The sequence below is a fragment of the Dermacentor albipictus genome, chromosome 2 (genome assembly GCF_038994185.2).
Source record: "Dermacentor albipictus isolate Rhodes 1998 colony chromosome 2, USDA_Dalb.pri_finalv2, whole genome shotgun sequence".
Taxonomy (NCBI): Eukaryota; Metazoa; Arthropoda; class Arachnida; order Ixodida; family Ixodidae; genus Dermacentor; species Dermacentor albipictus.
In genome coordinates, this window is record NC_091822.1 from 72342384 (window position 1) to 72366124 (window position 23741).

A 23741-nucleotide genomic window follows, 5' to 3' on the forward strand; every position below is an offset into this window, starting at 1 on the left:
GAAAGTGCTCGAAAACGTTACACGGCCACGCAAAACATTTATTATACGCAAATAAACCCATGCTTTCCGGTAGGTGTGAGTAGCCAGTGCCTGGGCGATCGGTGGCAGCCATCTTTGTTACCTTTCAGAACGGGGCAGCCTGCGGCTATTCAGAAAAAAACTCAGTTTTGTTCGGCATAATATAGCATCTTCAGCGGGTACACGTCACTTTGACACGGTGAGTTTTTGTGGTTTTGTGACGTCGCGTGACAGGAAAGGGTGAAGTGGGTGCAGCCCTAAAGGCTTTGCCTAATAGCCGAGGGATAATGGCGCAAAGGCGTCGAATCAGAAATAACCATTTGGTTTTGTTAGATCAAACCATGCATAATCAATGTGCACATGTCGTATCAGATGCGGAGCGCGGTTTTCGTGACGTCCCGTGACAGCCAGGCTAAGGTCCAAAAAAGTTCTTAACCAATCGCGTAAGCCTTACTGCAGAATTCGAATAGAAAGGTTTGTAATAGTTTTACGTTGCAGCGCCCAAAATTACCATATTGCAATCAGTGCGTGTTTGTAATGATGATGTGCTTCGTGCGTAAAAATCGAAATTCCGTGAAGACTGCTCCACCACCACGAACATATTTTTGTGAGGGCTGACATCCGCATCGTATACGCGCATTCGTAGTTTATCTCACAAACAATAAATTAGATTATGGGACTTTACGTGCCAAAACCATGATCCGATTATGAGGCACGCCATAGTGGTAGACTCAGGAAACTTGGATCACCTGGACTTCTTTCACGTGCACCTAAATGTAAGTACATGGGCGTTCTCGCACTTCGCACCCCATCGCAATGCAGCCGCCATGGCTGGGATTCGATCCCGCGACCTCTTTTACAGCAGTCCAGCACCATGTCCACTAAGCAACCATGGGAGGTTTAAAAACATTGCTTCATATCACAGTATTTCCGAGAAAATCCTAACGCCACCGAAATGGACATTGTCAAAGCTTTGGAACGCTGCAATATTGAAAGTTTTGCTTGTCTAGAAAGTGGCTTGGGCTGAAACAAGGTGCGCTCTAACGTAAAACTATTCCAAACTTTTGTATTCCAATTGTGCAATCAGCCCTCCGTCATTGGTCAAAAACTTTTTTGGACCACCCTTACTTCACCGGTCTGTCACGCGACGTCACAAAAACCGCGATAGCTCGCCATATTATATAACGTACAAACTGATTGTGCATGATTTTACCAAACAAAACAAAATAGTTATTTCTGATTCGACGCTTTTTCGCCATTAGCCTTCGGCTATTGGTAAAGAGTTTTCGGACTGCACCCACTTCACCTGCCTGTCACGCAATGTCACAAAACCGCAAAAACTCACCGCGCCAAGGCTACGTGTACGCGGTAAAGACGTGTTAGTAAGCCGAACAAAACTTAATTTTCTTCTGGATAGCAAGGCGCAGGTTGCCCTGTTCAGAAAAGAATAAAAGATGGCTGCCACCGATCACTCTGGCACTGGCTACTCGCACGGGCTGGAGAGCATGGGTTTATTTGCGTGTAATAAAACTTTTTGCGTGGCCGCGCAACATTTTCGAGCACTTTTGGCACGTTTACAACCTCGTTCTGCCAACTCTTCTTTGCTGAGGGTCCGTTTTAGCATCGTGATTAAGCCAGGGGGCGGACACTCCGTATACATCCCATTGGCCGTTTTTGAGCAGACGCTCTTTCGACGCTAGCGCCAAGGTCCCCTTCAGTTACGGCCCTAATGAAGGGGCGACGCATTAGGCAAAATGGCGGCGCACATGATTGTTTACGTTGCCATGGCAACAGCAACAGCAGCCGCGCGGCGCCTCCTCTCCCAAACGTTTTTCTTTCCTTTTTGTTTTTATTATGCCGACCCGCTCCACTCTCTTTCTCTCTTTCCCCCATGTCGCGCGCGCCGCTCACTTTTTTTTTTGTTTTTACCCGTAAGCGGCGCGTTTTTTCTTTTTTATAGCGCGCTTGTTACCGCGCGCCACGCGCCAGCTCGCAAGCAATGCGCGCGCTACGCGGCGCATTGGCATTGCTTGCGAGCTGGAGCGTGGTGCGCCGTGGGCTATGCATTGGCACGCACGCAGTCTTGCCCATACTTATATTATACCAGCATGTGGCGGGACATAAAAAAAATTCTACTTCCAACACAACAGATGTTTAGCCTCGCTTTATTGACTTCGTTTCCGAAAAGAGATTTTTCTTACAACGTGGTGTGATACACGCTCCAAAAATGAGCAAAAGTGAGAGGTGCATGACATATACAAGAGCACTAAAGACAAAAGTTCACAGATGGTGAAATAACAAAAGAAAGCGTGCAGTGAAAGCGCTAGAAAACGCGAAGGCCATTCCATGTACACACATATAAAAACAACATTTTTATATAACGTCCTCAAGACCTAAATGTAGACGAGCTCCTGATATGTGCACTAAGATATTGCACAAAATTGGACGACGTGTATGACGTAGTCATGACAACTATAAAAAGGGAAAACTCACTAGTAATGGCAAAAACAAGGACACGCAAAACACCTGAAAGATAGAATAAAATGCTAACATTGTTTGATTCAGAGCCATACCAAAAGAAAGCTCACTTATAGATCCGCACGAAAATATATGAAATGCTTGACATGTTCATTACTACTGAACAAATTGAAAAAAAACATGGCAGAAAAAAATAACATCGTACTAAAAACTGAAACAAACATTATCACATTATTTCGCACTTGGTCACAACTTGAGTAAAGGTGGCAAGGGAACAGGAGATAGTCGGCTTTTGCAGCAGCACATAGAAAACATTCGCAGAAAGGCGTATTCCTCAATCAAAGACCAGGTAAAACAAGCCAACACGACCCTTCTTTCTACCCGAATGCAATGCTTAGCAGTAAAATTACGTCACTTAAGGCACTAAGTCGTACCTACTGGGCTGTCCCTTGTATAATAAACATGAACTGCAAAAATCTGCATGTAGGACACTTGCAATGCTCATGCTTTCCAGAGGAAAAAAAAGCGTATCATGCCTACACATGAAGGTTGTTCGCGCGGTTTTCCCATCGGGGGTTACTGAGATAGTACACAAACACTAACAGTAATTTTTCAGCTGTTAGTTGGTTTGTAGAACGTGATACACAGAAAAAGCACTGAGGGCGGTATGGAAAGCTGGGCAAGTTACTGAAGTTGCAGAATGAGACTTGGCACAGAAAAACACAAGTCACAGACCAGGTGACAATGAGGAGGAACATCTATTTGTCAGCTTTCTCTACCGGGAAGAGGCAAGTGTAGCACAATCAAGGCGCAACGACGTCCGGAGCCTCATGGAGTACACAAATGGACAGGGCTGTGTTCGTGTACATGCGCCTTCTGATGTCCTTGGGTCTGAGCGCTCACCTGTTGTCTTTGGGCACCCGGAACAACCTTGCAGGGCTTGTTTTTGAGGTATTTGTGCACCACTGCACGATGCACGAGCGGTACGAGTCGTGAAACGGGTGAAACATCGCGGAGCACAAGCACACAGCTACCGAGGAACACAGAACTGACTAAACTAGCCACGTCGGTAAACGCACAGCAGCGCACGTATCTCGATGACAGTAGATAACAAAAATAAAGCGTTACGTAGCGGACTAAGCAGCAGCCGGGCCGGCGGGGATGGCACGGCGGCGCGGCGCGTAGACTGTCGAAGGTGAGGGAGTTGAGAGTGTATTACGAGAGAGGGCGTAGGGAGAGGAGCCTAGCGGGGGGAAGGGCTTGGCCACCTGGATCGGCGCGCGTGCGCGCGATGATCTACGAGGCCATGCAAGGGAAACAGATTTTTGCGTCGCCCTGTACACAGATGGCGCCAATTTCCTGCGCCACCGGAACCGAGGAGTGTCCCCCCCCTGATTAAGCTTCCATTGCATGCCGCCGCGATTGTCGACGAGCAACCGCAAGCTATGCAAGGGAAAGCGCACCAATCGCAGACGCCGACATCCCCCTCTTTATACGGTTATCGATTAGCAGTGCAGTGGCTCGGCCCGATCGAATCCCTCTCCACTCGATCGTGCTCCTCACCTCTTGTGAGCCAATTAGATAAGACAAGCCGCTTAGTGTAGGCAATGTTATTCGTTTTCAAGCAAACAAAGGTTACCTCTTATAAACGAGGAAAGCGTTTGATTGGTCTGTTGAGACAATCCTGCGGGATACCGCCCGATGCTTGTGTAGGCGGTTACGCAAATCTGACGTCAGGAGATTGGGATAAAAACATATGAAATAGTTTTACGTTATAGGGCCAAAGGTCGGGGCTGCGTAGATGATCCTTAGAAATGAGTCTTCTTAACTATATAATCTTGGTTCTTCCCTAAGGGAAGTTTGCAAAAATTTCATTTTTCGAATAGTATAGCCGAAAAAACAACAGATATGTACGGTAGCAACCGGCGCAATTTCAGTGCAGACCATTATGTATACATTGAACATTACTGTATACATGAGGGCAAGCATTACTCATTCAAAAGAAATTCGTACTTAAACACCATCTTACATAGTTCAAGCTCAACAAACAGAACACCGGTCCGCAGAGGCATTCTAAGACGTGGCTGCCTAAGAAAGCTGCGAGTGCAAAGCTTATGCTCCCAGAAATCTTGATGTGAACAGCTCCCCTACAGTATTTCTTTTGCTTCGGGTAATTTTAGGCAAGTGGATTACTTTGTTGCTTTATAATTTCCCTTGTCTGTTATCTTTCTTTATTGTTACGTAGGCAACTCAGCCGAACGTCTTCTTGTTTTGGCGCACTGCATATTTCTCTCACACAGCAATACTGTTGAAGGGCAGGGCAAGATTTACCGGCTACTTGACGTCTATTGCGATATGTCGTACGACGCAGCTCGTCGTAACACAGGTAAACCACGTACCCCCAAAGCTTGATTACTTAACAGCGATGCGACAAGAATTAAAAACGTGTAAGTCGGTCATCATTCACCTAATAAATACATGAATCTTTATTTAACAGCCTACCAATATTTAGGGCACAGCCAACTGCGCCAGTTCTTCCGAAACATGGCACACAGTGGTAGCATGCTTACAAAGTACAAAAGCATAAAAACATACTAATTCAATAAAATTAAGGAATAGATAACAAGCTCTACATAATTTACAGAAAATTGAATTGCACGAACAATTAAAATAAATTATTTACGACCAACGTTCAAATACTTGATAAAGGTAATCTTCTATAATGAATATATATTCAACTTTAACATAGCTAGACATAAAACAGGAATGTTTTATAGCAAAATAAGTAATTCGATTTCTAGTGTATTAAATAGATATGAAAATTTATATACGATAATAAGTTATAATGTCAGAGTGCTGTAGAAGTACCATAAGGATCCAAGAGAGGAGTAATATGCATATACACAGTTCAAACAGAAGTATCAAGGAGGTTAAAGTATATTTATTACGAACATTCTTCATAGAGATATAGTATGAGTTTATTTCACTATTTTTCGCGAACTTTTTTAACAAGACTGTAAGTGGAACTGTAATAGCACAGTATTTGTTCAATTTTATATTTTCATGAAATACGTGTGTAGTAAACAATAAATCTAAAGCTTAATTGAGCCTTTGCATTCAGCGCGTCATTGTTATTATTTATTTCATGTTTCAAATGTAGTAACAGTGTAAAAATACATACATTCTATGCCAATTTTGCACATGTCACGGTTTACATGGAGAAGTGAACTTGGCAAATCACGTTACATACTTTTTTGAAGAAAGTGTAGTTGCTTGATATTATCTTTTCCAGTGGTTCTCTATACTTCAGTAATGCATATAAGCACGCGTTAAAATTATTAATTATATGGACCAAGTCAACTGCAACTATAGTGTAAAATAGTGATGGCGCATTACATCAGCTGTTTCAAAAAGTTTGTTTCGGAGGTTGCCAATGTGCGGATGCGAAGACAGATTAACTGAACCTTGCGTGTTAACAATTTGGGCAACCTTAATTTCAACATGGGTAAGTACAGTAGCCGGAAATTCATCAATATTTTTTCGTGCGTGATAACTTAGAGGTTTAGTTTTATCACCATTTAACGTGATTTCATTCTCCGTAGCTAACATTCTAATTCAACTGTCTTATGGGATATGCGAGACACTTCAATAACAAAACGGCAGGAGAAAATTAGCTGCTGTCGTCAGTACATGCATTCTATTTTGCAGTATGATCAATCTTTACGATGGCATTCTTATATCAGACAATGTGAAAATGACACACCCTACTTCTATGTGGGACACCTTGTGTGGCGGAATTTATTGCAGGATTGCCCGCTAATGAGTACAAACTCAGTAGTACGTTATAGGTAGAGGATACGTCGTGACATTTCATTTTCTTGGGTGCTATAACGCTGCAATTTTTGAAGATGTACGCGCTAAATATTGTAACCGAATGTTGATTTCAAATACAGGAAAACACCAAGGACGACACCAATCACTTCAAATTTTTCGAGTCCTAATTCATTTTTTTATAAGCAGTAGATTGCATTGCCATGAACATGCTGCTAAAAATTGCACCACTTCTCTCCACGAGTGGGCTTATGGAGGCCCTGAGCGATCTCACATTGCCCCAGGAAGAGGACTCTGCCTTAATGGGAAGAAGCTTTGCAGTATTTTCCTGGCATTTTTCTTAATATGACATTTAACACTCGTAGTCATAAACCAAAACTGGGTTTCTTATGTGGCGATGACGGATGCCTTATGCGTACCAATGTTTCATCGCTTGAGGAGCATTCGATGCCAGAACTAAATATTGTCTGAAGCCAACAACGCTGCCATAAGTTGCCTGTAATAGAATTTCAATACATCTTCAGAGGCTTCTCCCAGCTACAATTACATTGTCATTTAGTAGCAAATTATTATCGAAAAAAAAATACAACTGCCTTATTGAATGAAAACAAAAAACAATCGCCAATTGAAAGTTGTGCTGCCTCTAACGGAGAATTTTGATTTATTCCAACGTTTTCAACGCGTATCGCTAATCCTTCCGGCGTTATTCAGATTTGCCTGTTCTGCGACCAATGAGAAAAGTTCGTTTTAATCGAGATTTTGCCTACTTCCAACAACCCAGTGCGCACAGAGGGTTACAGGCGCCATCGGGAAAGATAGTCATGTGGGTGGGTGCAGAATGTCCGTAGAAATGTCTTGGGTCGCGCGAGCTCTGCTACGGGTCTCAAAGAGGTTGCTCTGGTATTCTAAAATATCCACGCCGTGTTCGTCACATACCATGGTACTCCGGCAGCAAGCCTTGTTTCCCCTGAGGGGACAGGGGGAATACCTTGGCATGCTCCGGCACCTGTCCCACGGAGGCATCGTTGAAGGCTGCAAGGGGAGAGGTACAAGCTTTGTCAAGTGTTACGTAATTTCACATTCCGTCATTGGAAACTAAAGGAAAATTGCGAAGAAATCAAGAGGCGTGGCATGCTGTGACATTTTGTGATATGGCGTAGCAATCCGAGCGATCATGATCTGCCTCGGTCAAATTGGTATCGCAAATGCAAAAGTATTCAGCCACACAATCCGGTCATCTGTTCGCGGCCACCGTTGGCCCGGCATATCATCCTTGGCGCAATAAACGTGACTGCCGTCACCCACACGAGTTTAGGCGAGCGACGCAGCTCGTTGCGACGATTGGTGTCGTAAACGCTCAGCGCATTCCTATAAATACACTGGACTGGTGAGTCGAAGCTATCGCGCTTAAATGTGTTACACGTTATGTTACTATTGGCAATGTTACTATTGGCAATGTTACTGTTGGCAAAGTCACAAAACGTCCTATATGACAGGTGAAGACGGTGCGTTGAACGCCGTACTTAATTTTATGCTCTTACCTACGCCTTACGGCTGGAACAGGGTAGACGTACAAGTGTTTGCATTGGCGCACGCAGGTGTAGGTTGGCATGTCAAATTTCAGTTAAACACCATTGCGAAACCAAAAGAAAGATACATGCATGCATGCGAAGGAGCAGGTAACCGGCTACCCGGCTACTGGAGCCGACTGATCACTGTGCCTAACACTGGTGGCCGGAAATCAGCGTCGCCTGACGGCACCACATAGTTGTCGGAATTATGCGAGTTCCCTATTGAGTAACTAGCATAATTGATTGTGAGCCCTAATGTTTTTTTTTTCTAATTAGGCGAGTCGTTATAGCAACTCTTCGCACTAACGTCGTCGTTCGGTCAATTTGCAGGTTTAGTGGTTGGCCAGCTTCAACATAAGGTGTCCGTCTATCACATCACCCTTGCGGGAGGCTTCCTGGCTTCACTTGGCCTCGTGGCGTCCGCCTTCGCTCCGAACATTTCCTGGATGGCGTTTACGTTCGGCGTGCTTCATGGTATGACTGCGCGCATTTTGCGGTCTGCTACACCACAGCTTCACCGAACGCTATAGTGTAGCTCAGATATATGAAAATATATAGAAAAGGAAATGGCATCCCATTTATTCCTTAAATTCACGGGAAGGTATTCCTACGTGTATGCGAATGTCTACATGTGTACATATGCATGCAGTTATACGTATCTGGTATAAAGTAGGAGCTGTGACGTTAGAGTGGGGGCAACACGCGACGACATATGACATTGCTTTGCATCGTGTGTAACATAAAAAAAGATGCTCTTCCTGCAGTATAATCCTGGAGATTACCGCCAGGGGACACGCCTTCCGTGCAAGTCTAGTTGAGAATGTCTGGTGAAAAGTGAAATTATACGAACAGTCTATGTCACTGATGCACAGCACGCACAAAACACGTCGATACAGGCAGCATACAGAACATTTAAAAAAACGCATTAATTAATTCATTCATTTTAAGGCGAAAGCCTTAAGTGCCTCATGAGTTGAAAAATCCGTTGTCCAACGTTATAAAAAAATTGACCGCCCGGCGTCATGATACCAAAAAAGATTGTGCCACCCACGACGATTGGTGGTAATCGAACCCATGACCTTTCGTGGGAGACGAATCCTCGACCTTCGGTGGCACTGAAATTGAGTGGTACAAAAATTGATGGTGTCACCATTGATGGACCAACCCACGACCGCTGGCGGGAGTCGGACTCACGAATTTTGGTGTGAATCAAGGCGAAATTTATGAATATATACTTAATTAGGATAAGATTAATTAAGGCCCTCGAACACATGACCTCTGGTGGGTGCCCACGACTATTCGTGGTAATTAAGACGAAATTAATTAGGATAGAGTTAGTTAAGGCACTCCAAGCATCAACCATTGGGGCGATCAATATTCAGTGACACCAAATTGATGGTGTCGCCATTGATGGTCAAATCCACGACCAGTGGTTGGAGTCGAACTAACGACCTTTTGTGGTAATGAAGGTGAAGGTAATTACCGTACAGTAAATTAGGATATAGGTAATCAAACCACTCGAACTCACGGCCTATGGTGGTAGAAAACAAGCAGCGAACGACAAATACACGTTGTTGTTGCTTAGTGCCTATGGTGTTGGTCTAATAAGCACGAAATCCACTGGATCGAATTCCGGCCACGGCGGCCGCGTTTCGATGGGGGCGGAAACACCCGTGTACTTATATTTATGTTCACGTTAAAGAACACCATGTCGTCTAAATCACCGGAGCTGGCCCGCTACAGCGCGCCTCGTAATCAGATCCTGGTTTTGGGACGCAAAACACCAACAATTATATAATTTTAGGGCGTCAATTACCTTAGTGAATATCTCGTGAGCACGGAGGCTTTCGTCTTCATCCTCTTTAGCGCATGCTAATGCGACAGTTAACTTTTTTTCTTTGAGTACACGCGAGGGCAGATTACATAAGGGGTGCGTTTGTAGAGAAGGCATAATTGTCACGTTGATCTATAGCACAAGGTTATTTCTGAGGCTTTGCGAGAAGCTTTATGGGCATGTCGTCGTCTCATCCCAGGGTTGTAATGGTTTCTATAAACACATCTTTTTAGGTACTTTTTACGTAGCAAATGGTCCCTTTTAAGCTCGGGAAACGAGTAGTTAATCTTCCGTTCACATGTAAAGCAGCGCAAAAGCCATGCAGAGCTGCTCTTTCTACTTTCCTCCCTTGCAATGAATCTAAAAAGCAGACGACGTGCAGCATTGTAGAAGGCATGGGGCTATTTTTTTCTCGCAATCCGCCATGTGCTGTTGCATTCCAATCACGGTAGCTCTACCAAACCGGTCATCAAGATAAAAGAAAAAGCCGTGTTTATACCCAGATTTGCGTGTTTTAGAAGCACAACTTTTTGAGCGGGACTATTTCTTTTGTCACGAAGGCAATCGGCTGTGCGCTTCGGTCATCTTGGCGTGGCCTCTCCTTTTTTCCAAAGATGTACTCGACTATAGCCTGCTTTATTTATTTAAGCTTTACATCATCTATCGCTTTCTAGCATTTCTCCTATCTGATCTCTATCTTAACATTAGTATTTAGTACCTCTATCATTATACTGTATTATTACCAACGCTTCTTGCAATGACTCTTGTTTTATCAATCTCTTCCCTACTTATTCTTCCATGAGCACTCTAATCATCCCTGACTTATCGCGACTGCTGACCAGTTAATCTTTCCACCTTCCTTGAATCTGTATGCTTCTCCAAGGTGGACACTCCCGGCGCCTCTCGCTCCTTCAATATTTTGGCATGCCATTAGGATATGCCGAGTAGTTTCCGAACTGTGTCCTCTCGTTTTTTTTTCTTTTGTAGCACACACACGCGCCATCATGCGGCGCAAATTTGGCTGGTATGTTTTTTCCCTCATGCGGCTAGTTTGGGTCTCAACTAGCGAGGCACTCACGTTTGCGTTATCGCACAGCATTTGCCTCCTGCCTGTTTTTGTAAATCTCCATGCTCTCTTTTGTCTCCATACTTTGAATCCAATGTACCGTCTCTGTTTCTCTCACCTCCTTTTTAATGACGCCTGACTGTCTAATACACTTTCAATCAACCTGTGCTTCGTTGCCAACTTTCCTGACCTCGTCCTTCATTCCGTGTCCAAGCTTTTGAGGTAGATATTTAAAGGCACACAGCTTCCAAATGGAAAGTAGCGCCATCTCTCGTAGATGCCAGGAAACTAGCGCAATGATAATTGCGTGACTTGCGCATATCGGGCAATTCTGGTTGAGCCCAGTGTAAAACACATGCACGGTACCAAAGAAGGGAACGTTAACCACCTATATCGCATCACGGGGCACACTTAATCTTAAGGCTATCTTTGCAAGACTGTAGTCCCTTAGTGACTGTCGCATTACTGTCGCCCTAGGTGTGCCTGAGGTGTGTTTTTATAATGTGGTTCTAATCCCACTACGGAGCGAACCAGTTGCATATAAAGTGAAATTAGGCATTTTGGTAGTGTCATTCTCTGCTACAAAAACAAAATAAAAGCAGCGAGGGTCAAGTGTGACATGGCACTCACTCGCGGAATGTCACAAGACCGAGTTGTTGACAGCTATTATAAGCAGTCAATCAGTTGGAACTTTTGCGAAGCGTCAGTCCGTCGCCTAACCATGGAAACATAGTCCGTAATTATATGCTGCGATTTTGATGTTGCCGTGGTAAGAACAACCGTGGGAGAAGCCACATTGCAATTCTGCTAGCGAGATGCCACTCGCAGTGACCTCGCTTTTTTAACTGAAATCAAGGATTTTGATGCATTTCTCAGGTTACTGAAAAAGAGAAAAGCAGATATGTTTGCGTAGAAGTGGTGAAATAGAACGCAGACTAGGTTGCTTCGTTAACCTCGTTGTAAAATTTGGAATTCATACCCATATTGTAACTAGTGGAGGATTACCAGAAGCTGTGTTAGTTTAGTTGCGCAACTGCAATGTCCACACAATAGGCGGACGTTAGACAAGCGCTCACAACAATAGCGAATATGGTGCCGAAGCACGTACTTTGAGCACGCCAAACGTTGTCCCGTTGAATGGAAGTCGACGCTTTTAAATGCGATTATCATTCTTAGCCTACTTACGCAGCATTGGTGTGCAGCTTGTGCCTGCTATCAGCACATGAAAGGACACTCGTGCTCCCCAAAAAATAGCTCAGTACAATATACTCCACACTAGACGCTCATTTCGAGATACCTAATACAATATACAAAAGCTGCACATTGAGCCCTCTGTGACGCCCATCGCGACTATATATAAAACGAGTTACACAGCCACCCTTGCAATTAATCCATGTCCTCTGAGAGGGCCATATCAGCTGCCGAAGTAAGCAACGACACGCGAAACACATGCAACACAATACGCGCAAAAGATTCACGCGAGATCATCCATCGCACAACAAAGCCCTCGGAGCAGAACGCTGTCGATAGCTGCCAAACCAATTGATGGCCTACAAAACTTACTAGAACACAAACGAACGCCTTCGGTTTGGAGACGGTGCGCGCTGGAAAGCTGTCTTTAGGAATATGGTGTGCAGCGGCCTTGCTTGAATAATAATCGCATTAACGTCAACAGTCATCGCGAGATGCGCTCTCATGGAATTAGCTTAGGTGTAATCGAAATTTTCTGAAGGTTTCCTGAAATGCTTTGGAACTGGAGGGCAATCAACTATCATCGTTTAAGTGCGGTTAGCATGTTTCATTAGTAGACAATGGGCTCAAGTTGCACACAGAGAAGCACCCCACTGTGCAAAGAAAAGCATGCATGTCGACGACAGGATATCTAAACTAGCGCGGCGATGGTGCTGTCACTTAATGCTCTATATCGCAGCCAATAGCCTGTTCTTACAGGTAATACAAATTAAAAATTGTAATCCGCACTCTCTTGGGAGCACTTTAATGCAAACTCCTGGGCACTAAAATATAGAAATTAGCTTCTCATTTTGCTTACTCCCCATTGTGGATCTGACACAAGTGTGAAATCTAAACACTGTTGTTTTACGGTACTGCTTGATATGATAGCTGAGCCGATAACTTGCGCTTCCGCAGCCACAAGCAAGTAATCTTTGTCTAAGCAAATGAAGCTTTGCAGCTAAGTTCACAAGGCACAAAAGTCTTTGGCGCCGACGAACTGTTCACAGTATTACACCGGAAAGGTCCATATGATCTGATTGTCATTTCGTTTCTACAGGAACGCTGCAAACATTGGTAATTGTTGTAATTCTTCGTACCTTGGCTTTTTAATGATTACCCTCGTTTGCGAGGAATGCATTGCTTTTGGAAACTCATTTCTAGTAGGCACTCAGACCACTGTTCAATTTCTTTCTCATCACAGGAGCTGGAATTGGCACAGCGTTGCTGGGTTACACCCTGTATATCCTTCTCTACTTCAAGAAATATAGTGGTACTGCATTCGCAATAATGTGGATAGCGAGGGCTTTTTCCGGAATAGCTGGCACATCACTACTTTGGCACCTGGCGAACACGTATGGAGTTGAAGGCTGCCTTCTTTTAACCGGAGGCCTACTGTTGCACGTAGTGCCATTCACAATGTTCATCAGGGTGCCCAGCCCAACTAGAATACGTTTTTGCGCCTTTACCGAAAGGCGGAGAAGGACACCACATAACCTAGATGCGCAAAACCCTTTAAGCAACTCTAAGAAAATACCGTCGGCCCCCTCACATAATATACCGGAGGTGCTTCCTCCCGCTGACCGCCTGTGGGCAACGACCAGCTCATTCACAAGCACATTGGCGAGCATGCGAACTTGGCATTTCTACGCGGCTGTATTCTACTCTGCCATGTGTGAGTACTTGTTCGGGACGTTTAACGCGACGGTGGTAGCCTACGGGGTCGACAAGGGTTGTACACTCGAAGACAGCAAGCAGGTTGTGGTTTACAACTCCGTGGGACTTCTCGTTGGCCGTGTGGTGATTCCATTCTTAACTGACAAAATTAGCTCCTCTCGTTCCCCAACGGCCGTGGCAAGCTTTTTAGCAGCCGCCATATGCTTCTTTGTGCTGACACACGTATCGACGTACGCTGGCCTAGTTGTAGCGGCCTCAGTCATGGGAGTCGCGCAGGGCTACGTGCTGTGCATCAAGTCCGTGATCGTCTCGGACCATGTGGGCGTGGAATGCTTCACTTTCTGCAGCGGCGTGGGAGGACTGTTGGCATTACCACTGTGGCTTTCAGGACCTTCAATTATTGGTGAGTTGCTTCATCTTAATGTGTTGAATCTTTCCGTAAAGCGAGGTGTTTCACACTTATAGGCGTACTGCAAGCTTTCTCTGCACAAAACTTGTTTTACTTACTAGGCCCTAAAACGGCGTATACCTTCTGTTTCCGTCTGTGTCCGGGAACCAGTGGCTTAATGCATGATGTTGATCATTCTTCCCACCTCTTCATCGCACCGACCGTTACGTATAGCTTATTCCATGTTTGTAAAATGCACAATACATCCGCATATAAAGGTTATGTTACCTCGCTCCTTCAAGAGAGGGAAATGTTGGTGACCTCCCAATAGTAGCGCATAGCTGCCGTTTCTCAGCAACGAAGCTTCGCTGTTGCGTAAGTCCTCCACGGCTGCGGATCAAAGCAGGTATAACCGCCTTTTCAATGTGATTGTTCTGTACCAATTGCGCTAACAAGGAGGCTAAGAAATGGCTGAGCAAGGCAGAACTTGTGGGCAACTCGATACGCAGGTATAGTAAATCTATTAAATTTGTTCTGCGGAAAATCTTGTCAAGATATTTCATATATGCTGTGTTCTTACGCTTTGAGTTGCTGATCAATTCAGCCTTCCTTGTCATCCATTAGCCTACAGGCAGCTCAGATGTTGGAAACTGGGTACTTTTTATGAGATAATAGATTGTAAGAATAGATCCAACACACATAGAACGAGTGTAATATTCGATCATTAGGATTTTTGTTTACATGTAGTTCAACAGGCAATACAGAAAAGTACAGTTAGCTGAAATGGTGGAACAACTACCCTGGAAGTTTGCTAGTCCTAGGTTCGATGCCCAGATGAAAATAAAGTTCTGAACTCTCAATCCTTTTATTTTTCTGGGGAAACAGTCTGGGTAGACGATAAGATTCTTCAAATCGAAGTTGTGCCATCTCACGGATTTCGGCAGCACGTATTACATCATTATTTCCTCTTTGCAGGTTTTTTTCGAGAAATTAACGGATCGTACGATCATCTTTACGTCATGCTTGCCATCTTGTGCCTGGTACACGCTGTACTTTTGGGGTTGCTGACTTGGCGAGAAGCGATGCAGAGAAGACAGCAACGGGAGCAGCCATCCTACGCGTGTGTTATGCAAGATTTACAGCCCATAAAAGAACTATCCGCGGTTTGATGGTTCAGATAATGGTGCTGCGCTGACCGGCATGGCTGCTTCTAATTGAAAGACAGCTCAGTCACCACAGGAGCTACAAGCAGATGAAAACGCGACAGGTGACTTGTTTACAGGAACCAAAGCGAGAAAGTCGCACCTCGTGCACAAAGTACGTCATGCCGACAAGGCACCAAATTTACAAGAGCGTTCGTTCATAGGAGCTCTTTTGAAACAACCTACCGCTATTTCTTTACACTGATATCGCAACTGACCGGCGCGATTTCTTGCAAACTGGTGTAACGTTCGAAATATTTCGAGAATGAGAGGCACGAATCTTGAAAAGCCAACTAATATAATTAAACATCCACAGAAGTCTATTGTATTTCCTATGACCAGCAGGCTGGCCACATTAAATGGTTTAGTGCTTCCAGGGCTACGCATTTTCGCCTATACTATACAATAATTGCTGAACTTGAAAGCATCAGTGCGTCAGCTTGTGGTAGATTCTCGGCAACTAGTATGCTGAGAGAAGTGAACCGAGCATCAAGCAGTTTTGGTTTCTCCAGAGTGCGTTCGTGGTACTTGTAATGTAAAAGTATTCAGTTCTAATTTTGCTGCATTCTTCTGACGTCAAGCTTTTGTATAAACCAACGCAAGCATCAGAGGGTGACCCACATCGTTGTTTGAACCGGTCAATAAAACTCTCGTCGTTAATATGAGGTCAATTTGTTTGTTTTCAAAGCGAACAACATCGCCCACATTTTCAGGTTTTTCTTATTCAATTGCCTGAATACTTGAAATGAAAATGCACTGTGCTTCAGTGAGACGGAGCCAGCACAGTGAACATACTGTTTCAATGGGAATATAAGTCGAGATTTTTTCCCGAAAAGAAAAAAAAGCGCTAAAGTCGACCTCATCTTATCCACCGGTATTCAGCCCATTGGGAGGCATCGTCTGGCATTGTCATCATCACCGTCTGACTCTGCCAAGGACGTGTCGATTTCGTCACATGGGGCAACGTCGTCTCTAATGTAGCAAACATATGGCTTGGTAGCACTTTGGGCATGGGTGGCGAGCTGCTTTTTGGCGGCTAGCTGTCGACTAGATAGATTGGCAAAAAGGCCGGACAGCTTCTGCTTCAAGAGGTACCAGCTGGTGAGTTCCATTTATTTTGTTTGGAACCAAACGCGCGGAGCTCCGTCCAGATAGAAAATGACTTCAGCTAGCACTATGGTAGAGTCCCACCTGTTACCCTTGCTGACACACTGGTACGTGCTGAGCCATTCTCCTACGTTCATACCAACGAGGCCGAAATGTCTGCGGGGGCTATGCGGATGTGCAGGGACAACACACCTGGCCTGGGTAGCCGACGGTGCCGGTGCAGGCGTAGACAACGTGTCGTCACCAGGTGGTATTTTAACAAGCTGAATGTGACCTGCGCTGCGGAGCTCCACAGCGAAGAAGACGGATGCTCAGCACTTCCACCAGATGTTACACGTATAAAACTATTTGCAAGATTTATTTGCAAATAGTGAATGTTAACAGAAACTGAAGAGAGCTCAGCCAGGCCGTGAGCCAGGCCGTGTCGACTTTTCGTCAGCCTCGGGACCATCGTGGGCCTCTTAGGCTCACCGTAAAAACATGGTAGGCAATCGAAGGAAGAGTGTGAGATCGGCGTCTGTGATTGGTCCGCTTAGCCTTGCTTAGCTTCCGATGGTTGATCAGATACCACGGCGGAGTGCAACAGAAAGTTAAAAATGCTGCAAAAATCGACCTTCACAGAAGAAGAGTTGCCAAAGCGATGTCGTATGTGTTCCGAAAGGGTTCGACTATGTGATACTGTCACGCAGAAATATTTATTATTCGGAAGAGAATATATTCTCGCCGCTGGCTCCGAGCTAGAGCAAATTGCGCACAGCTATCTTGCGTTTATTTCAGAACAGGGGGGTATCCAGCTATTCCGACAAAAATATTCAGTGTTTTTGGAATATTCTACACGTGACTTTGACAATGCCAGTTCTCTCACTTTTGTGACGTCGCCAGACAGACGGGCTTAGGGGGCATGGCCCGAAACATTCTGACCAATAGCGGAAGGCTAACGGCGAAACAACCGTGTAAAAAAATGTCCTCTTTTGTTCAGCCTAATTGTGTATAATCCGTGTCTCCACGTCATGTCAGATGCGCATTTGTTGCAGCTTTGGAAATATGGCTTAACAGACAGGTAAAATCGCTGTGCCCTAAACATTTTTGGACCGTAGTGCAGGGCTAATGGCAACAATAAATGAGGAACAGGCTGCAAGAGCTTCACGTTACAGCAGCCATGTTGTAGGTGAGCCGTATAACAGTGCTTGTTTAGCCAAGGCCTAGAATTTCTATGTTTAACCGCAACTTCAGCAGTCTAACACGTGTTGCACGTTGCTCCAGCGACGTTATTGGCTTTTACTTGGACCAATACTAAAGACTCCTTGCCAGTACAGTGATTTGTTAATGGTCTCTAAAATTTCATTTCTTGCGGTGTCAGCTTATAAAGTTCCACACACTTTTCGCTTTTCCTCAAATGTCGTTAGAAGGAATTTGGTCTGACAAATTATAATCACCAAATAATGAACCCTGCAAGAAAGCTAAAACAAAGCTTGTGTGGCGCTAATATTCTGATCAGTAAACGTGTTTGCCTGCTTATCAATCAGCAATGCATGGAATGTATTTCGAGTCAAGCTATCATGTGGTATTCATGTATTATGAAATTCTAGGATACTACGATCTCATCTCGAGGCATGCCGGGCTGGGAGACTACACATCAGTTTTGACGATCTGATGTCCTTTCTCCTCATAAAAAACAAACATTTCTAGATTTCGCTCCCCATCGAAATATTGTTACCATGACCCAGAATTAAATATACGTGAACTCAAGCTTAACGGCGTAACGGCATAGACAATAAATGCACGCGCGGTGAGTTGAGGTATCACGTGTGACATGCTTCCGTTGTAACAGATATTGACCTTAACGTTAAAAGCCAATATGCGGCTTCATTAAATTGGATGCTTGAATTCTATCCTTTGAAGAAAAGCAATGGTCTGTGTTATTTATTCCGACTGACGCGTGTTTTACTAGTTGATTCGTGACTTATTAACATGTTGCTGAACGAGTTATTACACCTTAAGGACAGCGAACGCAAACGCATACACATGCAGTTTATAGCATTTCTCTGTCACCTTTCAAAATTTTATAACAAACTAAAAAGAAAGGGTATGCAATGGACTATCACAGCCACCCTCATTGTGTTGCTTTTATACTTTGGTCTCTTCTTTTTAACAGCAGCCGAGCGCAGGCTAGGCACACTAGTTACGCATTGACTAATTCAATTGCAAACAACTACTTGTGTCCAGAGTGCTTGTGTAGATGTGGAGACCACGGTCTTTTGCTCAACTTCATATCGTTTCTTGGCGTGCTGTCCGACGTACCGCAATTTTTTTATATCGTTCTGGAACTTGTCCAAGCACAATGAACTCTTTCATTACCTAAGTTCTCGAATTCTCCTGAATACGTATTTATTTATTTTGATGGTCACCAAGATCTTCACATTGCAGAAAACTTCGCAAAAATTGCTTCGTCCCATAGCCTGGCTGGCTAGTAGCGGGACCAATTGTTTGACGAACCTACGTAATTCGGCAAGCGGTTACCACAGTGACAAAAGGAAAACAAAAACTAAATATATATATATAGGAAAACACGTAATTCAATTTTACAGAGGATAACAGCAAACATGTTAACCATTTGTCCAATTAGGTCACTTATCCACTGAGCACGAAACGCTTCATGGCCGCGGAAAAAATGCATGCTGCTTTCACTTCAGTCGGTATCGCATTCCAAATGAGAGCGCCGTGAACTTCTATTAGCCTTTGACCGTAGGCTTTTCTGGCAACCGGTAAATTAAAACAGTTGTTCGTGGCACCCCCAGCACAGCACTCAGGTAACGTAAAGATGCCTAATGGGAGAGGGTAATCATGTTTCCTCCTATATGAATACAATGATCAAACCCGGGCCCTCAGTCCCCAGCAGCTGCGAAGCAACTCACCACGGCGGCGGTCAGAACTGTGACGCAGCAGAGAGTGCTAAGAATCTCTGGATCCGGACAGGCCGCCATTCGAATACGCACATCACAACGTTTAAAGCTAGAACGATATCTAGTGAAGCGAGTCTAACAGTGCTATTGAAGGAATTATATGGCAGTAATAGGGATATGATAGGGCTCAGTGAGGTTAGCAGGACAAAAGAAGCATATAAAGTGCTAAAAATCGGGCACGTCCTGTGCTACCGGGGCTTAGCGGAGAGATGAGAACTAGGAGTCGGATTCCTGGTTAATAAGGATAGAGCTGGTAACAAAAAGGAACGCTATAACATTCATGAGAGGGTGAGAGGTCTTGTGAAACTTAATAAGAGGTACAAATTGAAGGTCGTACCGCTACGTCCCTACATCCAGTCATGATGGCCAGGAAGTCGAAAGCTTCTATGAAGACGTGGAATCGGCGATAGGTAAAGTCAAGAGAAAATACACAATACTAATGGGTGACTTCAGTGCCAGGGTAGGCAAGAAGCAAGCTGGAGACAAGTCAGGGGGAGAATAGGGCATAGGTTCTAGGAATAGCAGGGGAGAGTTATTAGTAAAGTTTGCAGAAAAGAATAATATGCGGATAATGAATACTTTCTTCAGCCAGCGGGATAACCGAAGGTAGACTTGGTAGGGCCCGAATGGCGAGAATAGAAATGAAATAGACCTCATACTCTGCCTAACCCTGGCATCATACAAGATGTGGTCGTGTTCGAAAAGGTGCGATGCAGTGACCGCAGAACGGTAAGAATTCAAATTAGCCTAGACTAGAGGAGGGAACGGAAGAAACTGGTACATAAGAAGCCGATCAATGAGCTAGCTGTAAGAGGGAAAATAGAGGAATTCCAGATCAAGCTACGGAACAGGTATTCGGCCTTAACTCATAGAGAGGACCTTAGTGTTGAAGCAATGAACGACAATCTTATGGGCGTCATTAAGTAGTGTACAATAGAAGTCAGTGGTGACTCCGTAAGGCAGGATACCAGTAAGCTATCGCAGGAGATGAAAGATCTGATCAAGAAACGCCAATGTATGAAAGCCTCTAACCCTACAGCTCGAATAGAACTGGCAGAAATTTCGAACTTAATCAACAAGCGTAAGACAGCTGACATAAGGAAGTATTATACGGATAGAATTGAACATGCTCTCAGGAACGGAGGAAGCCTAAAAGCAGTGAAGAAGAAACTAGGAATAGGCAAGAATCAGATGTATGCTTTAGGAGACAAAGCCGGCAATATCATTACTAATATGGATGAGATCGCTGAAGTGGCTGAGGAGTTCTATAGATATTTATGCAGTACCAGAGGCACCCACGATGATAATGGAAGAGAGAATAGTCTAGAGAAACTTGAAATCCCACAAGTAACGCCGGAAGAAGTAAAGAAAGCCTTGGGAGCTATGCAAAGGGGGAAGGCAGCTAGGGAGGATCAGGTAAAAGCAGATTTGTTGAAGGATGGTGCGCAGATTGTTCTGGAAAAACTGGCCACCCTGTATACGCAATGCCTCATGATCTCGAGCGTACCGGAATCTTGGAAAAACATTGACATATTCCTAATCGTTAAGAAAGGAGACGAAAAGACTTGAAAAATTATATACCAATCAGCTTACTGTTTGTTGCCTTTCTTTGTTTCTTTCTTTATTCATTTATTCAAGACATTCCTTACAGAAATGCCTTGGGGGACGCGACAAAAAGCACTGAACGTGCCTGACTGGGCCTCGCCACCCTTGGCAGCAGCAGTCACACAAGAACAATAATAACAGAAGTATTGACTACAATAGGCTCAATTTGGAACACAGTAGAACTTAAACATCAATAAGTGTTCCTCATCAATAACATAAATCAATAACATAATAACATAAATACACATACACATCAATAACATAAATACACATTTAATCAGATATATTGTACAGGTATGTCGCAACTATCGACCGAGTACAGAAAATATATCGGACTTTTACAATGAAAAGCCAAGACACAGAGTAAGAGGAAACCAACTGGGATCAGTCCGGCACGATTTTTAGTCTGTGTTAAGGAAAACATTTTTGAGCATTTTTCTGAAAATGTGCACTGAGGTAGCTGTAACGAGCGCTTCAGCAATTTCCGGATATTCGTTGAGAAGGTCTGGTATCATAAAGCTTAGTTTTTGATCGCCATATTTTGTACGAGAACGTGGCCTGGGTATTAAATTCTTTCGTAGGCAGTACGGACCAGGTTTCACTTGATATTTGGTTTGAATGGGTGTTGTTTGGTGCTGATGCAATATTTCCAGGGCCAAGTTGTATTCATACAACTTATGAATAGGCAGTATTTTATTAGATTTAAAAAAGGGTGTAGTGTCTTCAGAAAGTTCTAAATTTCCGATTGCACGCACCGCTCGCTTTTGCAAACAAAAAAGACTGTCTAGGTTGGTCTTAGTCGTTGTTGGCCATACTAAGAAACAGTAACATAACCGGGAATGAAATAGCGCGTAGTATATCTGCCTTTTCACCGCAGGTGGGATATAATACCTCACTTTATTTAAGATTCCAACAGCTCGCCCTAGCTCACCTCGGAGCTTGTCAACGTGAGGCATCCATGAAAGGTTTTGAGGATTACCTTGGTAAATACAAAGTATTTACTAAGGTAATCGCAGATATAATCAGGTACACCTTAAAATTGTGTCAACGAAAGGACCAGGCAGGATTCCGTAAAGGCTACTCAACAATAGACCATATTCACACTATCAATCAGGTGATAGATAAAGGTGCGGAATATAATGAGCCCTTATATATAGCTTTCATCGATTAAGAGAAAGCGTTTAAGTCCGTCGAAACCTCAGCAGTCATGGAGGCATTACGGAATCAGGGTGTAAACAAGCCGTATGTAAAAATGCTGAAAGGTATATATAGCGGCTCCCCTGCTACCGTAGTCCTCCATAAAGAAAGCACCAAAATCCCAATAAATAAAGGCGTCAGGCAGGGAGATACGATCTCTACTGCTATTCACAGCGTGTTTACAGGAGGTATTCAGAGGCCTGGATTTGGAAGAATTGGGGATAAGTGTTAATATACCTTAGTAACTTGCGATTCGCTGATGATATCGCCTTGCTTAGTGACTCAGGGAACCAATTGCAATACATGCCCACTGAACTGGAGAGGCAAAGCAGAAGGGTGGGTCTGAAAATTAATCTGCAGAAAACTAATGTTTAACAGTCTCGGAAGAGAACAGCTGTAGACGATAGGTAGCGAGGCACAGGAAGTGGTAAGGGAATGCATCTACTTAGGGCAGGTAGTGCCCGCGGATCCGGATCATGAGACGGAAATAATCAGAAGAATAAGAATGGGCTGGGGTGCGTTTGGCAGGCATTCTCTGATCATAAACAGCAGGTTGCCATTATCCCTCAAGAGAAAAGTGGATAACAGCTGTGTCTTACCAGTACTTACGTACGGGGCGGAACCCTCGAGGCTTAAGAAAAGGGTTCCACTTGAATTGAGGACGACGCAATGAGCTATGGAAAGAAGAATGATGGATGAAACGTTAAGGGATAAAAAACACCAGATTGGGTGAGGGAACAAACGCGGGTTAATGACATCATAGTTAACATTAAGAAAATGAAATGGGCAGGACATGTAATGAGGAGGGAAGAAACCGATGGTCATTAAGGGTTGCGGACTGGATTCTAAGAGAAGGGAAGCGTAGCAGGAATCGGCAGAACGTTAGGTGGGCGGATGAGAATAAGAAGTTTGCAGGGACATGGCCACACTTAGTACATGACCGGGGCAGTTGGAGAAGTACGGGAGAGGCTTGTGCCCTGCAGTGGGCGTAACCAGGCTGATGATGATGCTTCGTTTGTCCTCCTAACTTCACTGAGCCCTATTATATCCGATTTACTGCCCTCTAATTCCTCCAATAGCACTGGTAGACTCGCCTCACTAGGCAACGTTCTTGCGTTAAACGCTGCCAGGTTCTGATTCCAATGGCGGCCTGTCCGGATCCAGAGATTCTTAGCACCCTCTGCTGCGTCACCGCTCTGACCACGGCCATGGTCAGTTGCTTCGCAGCTGCTGCGGACTGAGGGTCGTAGTTTGATTTTTGTATTCATATAGGAGGTTGTGGCCAATACTGCACCAGAGTGGCCAATCCTGCTCTGGTGAGGGAGTGCGTTACCGGTTCTGTTCACCGGGGTCAGGCTGCACTCTAGGCCTGTTTAGGCAATTTATCAACACGCGTACTTTTTTTTAATCCGGTAGAAAATTGCGCAGCACCGGGATTCGAACTACGGTCCTCTTGCACAGGAGGCGGATGCTCTACCTCTACGCAACCACTATACTCGCGGACAACTTTCCTTGGCTATGAACCGAAAGCTACGGCTTCTGCACATGCCTGTATTCGTACGCAATGCAGTTCG

General features: G+C 44.4%; 1 protein-coding gene across 2 annotated transcripts in view; it reads left to right on the forward strand.

The window, feature by feature from the left end:
• Positions 1–15961, forward strand: part of LOC135908198 (monocarboxylate transporter 14-like) — an 88216-nt gene extending 72255 nt beyond the window's left edge. For both annotated transcript variants that reach the window (XM_065439951.1, XM_065439952.1), the window contains exons 5-7: positions 8229–8372; positions 13233–14108; positions 15069–15961. In XM_065439951.1, coding sequence (XP_065296023.1) covers positions 8229–8372; positions 13233–14108; positions 15069–15262 — 1214 coding nt within the window. In that variant the 3' untranslated portion in view covers positions 15263–15961. The remainder of the gene's footprint in view (positions 1–8228; positions 8373–13232; positions 14109–15068) is intronic.
• Positions 15962–23741: the final 7780 nt, after the last annotated feature.